Consider the following 6,372-nt stretch of genomic DNA (forward strand, 5'->3'; position numbering starts at 1 on the left):
TGTTATGCATCAAAAAGAGATGTCCTGAGATAACTTCTGTTATGAATTGGCGCTATACAAATAAAATTGAATTGAATTGAAAAATAACAACAAAGAGACAACAACAAAAAGACAACAACAAAAAACAAGGAGACAATAATAACAACAAAGACAACAACAAAGACAACAACAAAGAGACAAAGACAAAAAACAAGGAGACAACAACAACAACAAAGAGACAAAGACAACCAAAAAGAGAGACAGAGGAGAGAGGAGAGAGACACCTCCTCCCTCCTCTCTCCTCCAGATGCAGTTTAGGAACGGGGACATCTTTTAAGATGGCGCACTGAGATTTATTTCCAGGCCACAGGACCAATCAGGGAGGAGTATGGTGTGACATCACAAAGGATATGAGTGAATGAGGATCTTGGTGGCAACGGTCCTCAGCGGGTTGAACGGACTCAGCAGGTAACAGGACGACTCAGCATTAAACCTGTGGATGATGTTTCCTTTACTGAGAACAATGAATGTCTGTGGGGCAGAGGTCAGACAGACAGACAGAGGTTAGACAGAGACAGGTCATAGGTCATACAGAGGTCAGATAGAGACAGAGGCCAGACATACAGAAGTTCGACAGACAGAGAGAGGTCAGATAGAGACAGAGGCAGAGGTCAGAAAGGCAGAGGTCAGTCATTTCCTGAAAGAGAGAGAAAGACCTTCTGTGATTGGTAGAAGGGATCCAGCTCCTCCAATGGGGTGTTGAGAAGGTCAGGGGGTGGGTCCCCATAGATGAATGGGAGGAGCTTCCCAGCCTCTAGGTCTCTGGCTGGTTTGAGCCAGTCTTTCTGTGCTTCCTGTCAACCAGAGAGTGGTTATTGATTGCTTATTATTGATTCCTTATTATTGACGGCTGAACTGTGATTATTGTGTTTCTACCTCTTTGTTCTTCTTCCGCTTCTCTCGCTCTTTCTTCTCTGCTTCCTGTCGTTGTTGGATCACCTCCAGTGCGGCCGGTGTGAAGCGTCTGAAGACCTCTGTACCAACAGGAGGCAGCAGAGACACCGTCTGCACATTCTGCAGCGCTGCCCGGACTGCGCTGTCTTCTAGCAACCGTTTCCTGTGAAAAGAAATTCACTGAAGATCAATAGTCAATAATGAAATTATTATTTACCAGCTCAGTGATTCACTGTTAATGATCACTAATTTACATTCAATTATTGATCACTGATTTATACTCAATCACACTTCTCTCTTTACCCCCAAGTTGCCAAGTGCTTGCTCATGGTGGGAACTGCCCACACAACAACAACAACGACACCCTCAGAATCTGACCTCTGACCTCAAGATATCTGAATGAAAATGGGTTCTACGGGTCTACGAGTCTCTCCTCTGCAGACACTTAATACTAATCCCATGCAGTTTTTGCATGTTGTATAAATGTGCTACTTTTGCCTATTTGAATATTTGTGCAGTCTGGGGTCCATAAACAGTGTTGGCATTACATTAATTGAGAATGGTGCTGTCTCAAAACTCTGGACACACCCCTGATGAGCTGAAAAGATGAAAGCCTGTATTATGATACTTATTGATCACACAAAGACCTGTGTCTTTAATAAAGACTAGTTTAATTAATAAAGACAATAAATGTGGATTTTTGGACTCACTGTTGAGAAGGTAAAAGTCTCAGCTGATTGGTTCTCTCCAGAATCGCTCCTCTCTCCTTCTTACTCCTCCAAAATTCAAAAAATGACAGTTTTTTGCTCATGTCAGCAGCTGTCTGTTCCTCTGTCTGTCCGTCTGTCTGTCTGTCTGACTGTCCTCTGTCCGTCTGTCTCTCTCTGTCTGTCTTCAATCGTCTCCCACTCTTTGTCTCACTCCACTGTTTTTATCTTCAGCATCCAAAGTCATGTGTCTGCGGGGTTGAGTCATTACCATCTCCAGTGTCCAGTGTTCAGAACCCGTTACTACGGAAACGTCTGTAACTTTGTTCCAACTGCAGCCCTACAGGGTTCTGCTTTCTACTCAATCAGACTCTAACTGTCTTCAGCCGACAAACACTGCACACACACACACACACACAGTGTCCCAGCTGCTTGAACTCGTTTCCTGTTGTCCACATATCTTCAGCAGACAGATATTGATGTGTTCAGTCTGTTCTTGGAAACAGTGAAACCATCATCCCACACACACACATACACATACACACATTAACACACACACTCACATCAACACACACACACACACAACATACACACACACACACAACACACACACACACACATTAACACACACAAAGATCAGATTGTTTGTGTCGTGAGAACTTTGGTCTTTTTCTGTTCGTCTTTTAATGAAAAAACTTTTTGTACTGCCAACATTCATCTGTTCAACACACATTAACACACACACACGGGAAATAAAGATTATGTAACTGAAGGGGCTGTTTTTGGATGGGTTCAGGTTGCATTGTGGGTTGAAATAGAGAAACTTCATAATGAAGTTGTTCATACTGGAGGCTTTATGAAAACTACAGATCAATAAAATAATATTTCTCTGTATTCTAAACACTCGGGTTGAGAGAATCACACACGCTACCACAGTTTATTCATTGTTTTATTTCACTTTTGTGCATTATGTCTTTGGAGTGTGTGGGAGGAAACCGAAGCATACTCGGAGGAAACCCACGCAGACACAGGGAGGACATGAAGCCTCCTCAAAGAGAGACCTGAACCCAGGACCTTCTGTGAACCACAGTGCTTAATGAACACTGAGGTGCCGTGACGCCCTATGCTGCACGATGGCGCTCAGGCGTTGACCGCACTGAGCGGACATGGTGCTGCCCTCCTCAGGAGGTTTTATTTTTTATGTGGTGGTTTTGTTGACTGGAGGTGGCTTACAAGATGGTCTTGGTGCAGGAATGGGGCAATGTGAGCGATTCAAAGGAGTTTCTTACTTAGCCGGGATCTCATGAGCAGAGGGTTAGAAGTTTAGTTCTTTGTTTAACGGGTGCACTAGTCTGGTCTGCAATAATTTGGTGTACATTTTTTGGTCTGGTCTGGAAGAAAGGGAGGAATCTTGGAGGGATATGGTGGTGTGTCGGGGAAGAGTTTAAGAAACATAGTCTTAGTAGTCTTAGTCTCGACTTGTTTCAGTCATGAAGACTTTGGCATGACGCTGTGTGGAGATGGGTGGGAGAACAGTGTAAGGTGTTTTAACTTCAGACTCCAGTTTCTGGGAGGTGGGTGGGAGGCGGACAGAACTTGATTTGGGGGTCTTTATGTGGGGCTCTCTTTGCTTGGAGATGGGTGGGGTCTGCTTGGTTCCTGATTTGTGTTCAGGAAGCAGCTTGACCCCACTCTTCGGCAAGGCCTCCCTCAAATTCATGTTCCGCATCCTCTCACTCAGATACAATTTCCTGCTGGTCGCTTCCCTCTCGGCCAGTTTCTTGTACTCTATCTTGTACCCATCCTCTGTTTGCTGGAGCATGTTCACCTGTCCCCTTAAAGACTTTATCTTTTCACTCTGTTCTCTGATAATCCACTGGCACTTTGGGATCAGGTCTAATGACTCTGGAGCCGGCAGCCGGGACATTTGGTGCTTCAGCTCCTCACACTGCTTGTCCTTCTCGTCTATGATTTGATCCTTCCTCTCTAGCTGTCTGCGCTTAGTGGTCAGCTGTTGGGTCTTGGTGATCAGCCTCTCTTTCAGGTCCTGGTTCTGCTTGTACACCCTATCCACATCAGAGGGCAGGTAGAAGGGCAAAGTGATGACCTTTGGTGGAGGGCAGGCGTCCAGCTCTTTCATTGCCCGTTCCAGTTGAAACTCTAGGTCAGAATGTCTTTTCTTTTCTTTGGCGATGGTTTTATCTTTTTGGGCGAGCTCCACTATGAGATTCTTTGTAAGGAATATCTTACTCTCCAGATTGGTGTTCACCTTCTGAAGTTTCTCCACCTCCAGCTCAAGGATGTGTATTTTCTCCATTAGCTCTTGCTCCTGCTTGTGCCACTGGGACCTGGCCATGTCTACATCCCTGTTCTTCTGCCTCCTCAAAGCAAACACTTCCTGTTTGTAGAGCAACAACTCCTCTCCCTGGAGGTCTTTTTTTTTGGTCAACTGCTTCACTTTCTCCTTGTGGTATTCCAGTTCTTTCTGGCAGCTTTTCAAAGATTCCTCACTTGCATTTAGGTCCTTCTTCAGCTCATGCAGCTCCTTTATTAAGTATGCACTTTCTATTTCATTGGATTGGTACGTGTCAATTTTACTCTGAAGACGAGTATTTTCATCTTTCAACCACCGCACTTCTGCTGTGAAGAATTCCTCCACATGTTTCCAGCTGTTTTTGTCCTCACACAGGGCTGAAACTGTAGCCGCAATGATAGGATGATCTACACCGTTCTTGTCCTCCATCTTTGTCCAATGAGAACACTGTTTTGTTTCAGTGTCAGTTGTTGTGGATCTGATCTGTTACTTTGTTACTGTGAACCTCCAATCACCTGCCTGATGACATCATCGCATTCCGTGATGTCAACAGTCTTTGTTGCATCATCACATTCCACTTTGATCTTTTAGTTTGGAGTAATCTGACAGGAAGTGGCTCCATTAACGCTTTTTTATTTTGCTTCTCCATGAAAGAGGAAGCAGAGTGCTGTTCGCTTCATGGATGTTTAAAGAAAACTGGATACAGAGTTGGAGGTGGTGCCATGAAAGTTGCTCAGTGGCGTATGAAGCCAGTGAAGAGGCTAACTTCCTGTTTAGCCCTCTATTAACTTAAATGTGTGACTCTCAAGGAGCAATAAAGGTACACTGCCTCGTAGTAGTGTATGCGAGGGTTGCTGTAAGTCTTTCTATAGATGCTGAATAAAATGTACAGAAAGACAATATCTTACTTTGTTTGCTTTATTTAACAAAATTGCCACCACTCTTGTTTGCTTTTATGAGCCCTCAAGAAAAGCAAACTGACTCTTAACATTATTTAAGCTTTCAAACCAAGCTGCTGTGGACTGTTAATATCTGTTTGGAGAACAGTTCTACCAGATATGTACACAACTGTCATTTCTGCATACACTAACATGATTGTGATAAAATATTTATATATGAACTGAATAGAAATGGACCAAGAACAGAACCCTGTGGAAGAATTAAACCACAGTAAATTTAAAGTTTATGAATATTATGATCTAAACTATGAAATTCCTTTTTTAGGAATCCAGAGAGACTACTTCACCACAGTTGACAGTCTTTTTTATTTGATTCTATACAGTGCCTTACATCTACTTCTTACTGTGCACTGACACTCCAGCTTAGTCTAGGTATGCACACTGAAATACCTGCATAACGCTTGACTTTGTCTTTCTGGGTTTAAGTTTAGGCATGAGGAGTGAGATGGTTAGGGTTAAAAAAGGTTATAGTCAGAGCAAGTTGGAGGCAGAGTAGAGCCAGATTGGAAAAAAGTAACACAGCTAGCTTGACGCTGATAGTGCAGCACTGAAAATGTCCTTGTTAAAATAGCAAAAAACACGTACTGGTTCGGGGTTTGTTTTTAGGGTACTGGCTCCTTTTTTGTCCAATTCTGGCACTGATTCTATTTACTTCATTAACTGTTGAGCTACATTAGCTACCTACATTTATGAGCTGCTCCTGATTTGAGAACTGGTATCACTCTTTCATTCAGCTTCCATTCCTGAGAAACTAATGGTTTTACCAATATGTTTTTAAAAAGGCAGTATGGAGGTGAATAAGATGTTGTGAGCGAATTAGTACTTTTGCTTTCATGAACAGAAAAGAGACTGCAGTCTGTTCCCTCTCTCTGCATTTATCTATTATTTGTGGCTCATTGAGAGGAAGCAGACTCGTTCGTGCCTTTTCTCTTCAATCCCCCACTAATGAATCCAAACAGCTCTCTAACTGTTCTCTGACTCACTGACTGAAGCAATTAAAATCTCAGACTGTCAGTGGAGGCTTGTTTCACTCTCAACACACAGAGATCAAAGCTGTTCCTACTGGAAAATAAGAATTAGGAAAGGCCATCGTTGAGTTTTATTGTACAGAGATTATTCAGCTCCTGGATACAGTCAGCATCCTCTTTAACCTCCAGTTTCATAACAAGGTTCAAGGTCACTTTTTCGTACCTAAATGATAAACAATGAAAGATATCTAAAAATCAGGACTTACAAAGAGAGATCAATAAAAAACACTAGAATAAATAAGATAAAAATGCAGTGAAAACAACAACTGTTACTACAACTTATTGATCTGAATGATCGCTGCTAGAACAAAGCTGTTTTTAAACCTCTTTGTTTTACACACTGGGACTGTGTCAGGATTCAGAAGGGAACCCAGAAGCAGATCGGACAAGAGGTAGAGTGTAAACACAAGAGTGAATTTGTGAATAAGAGG

General features: G+C 42.7%; 1 protein-coding gene across 1 annotated transcript in view; it reads right to left on the reverse strand.

Moving 5' to 3' along the window:
* The window catches only part of LOC118330697 (sodium channel protein type 4 subunit alpha B-like), a gene marked incomplete in the record, with an annotated part of 19,695 nt that extends 17,730 nt beyond the window's left edge, over positions 1-1,965 (reverse strand). Inside the window, 3 exon segments of the mRNA XM_035665347.1 lie at positions 696-833; positions 916-1,096; positions 1,644-1,965. Of these exon segments, the coding sequence (XP_035521240.1) occupies positions 696-833; positions 916-1,096; positions 1,644-1,744 (420 nt within the window).
* Positions 1,966-6,372: the final 4,407 nt, after the last annotated feature.

The sequence above is a fragment of the Morone saxatilis genome, unplaced genomic scaffold (genome assembly GCF_004916995.1).
Source record: "Morone saxatilis isolate NCDOM2014 unplaced genomic scaffold, NCSU_SB_2.0 Contig2, whole genome shotgun sequence".
Taxonomy (NCBI): Eukaryota; Metazoa; Chordata; class Actinopteri; family Moronidae; genus Morone; species Morone saxatilis.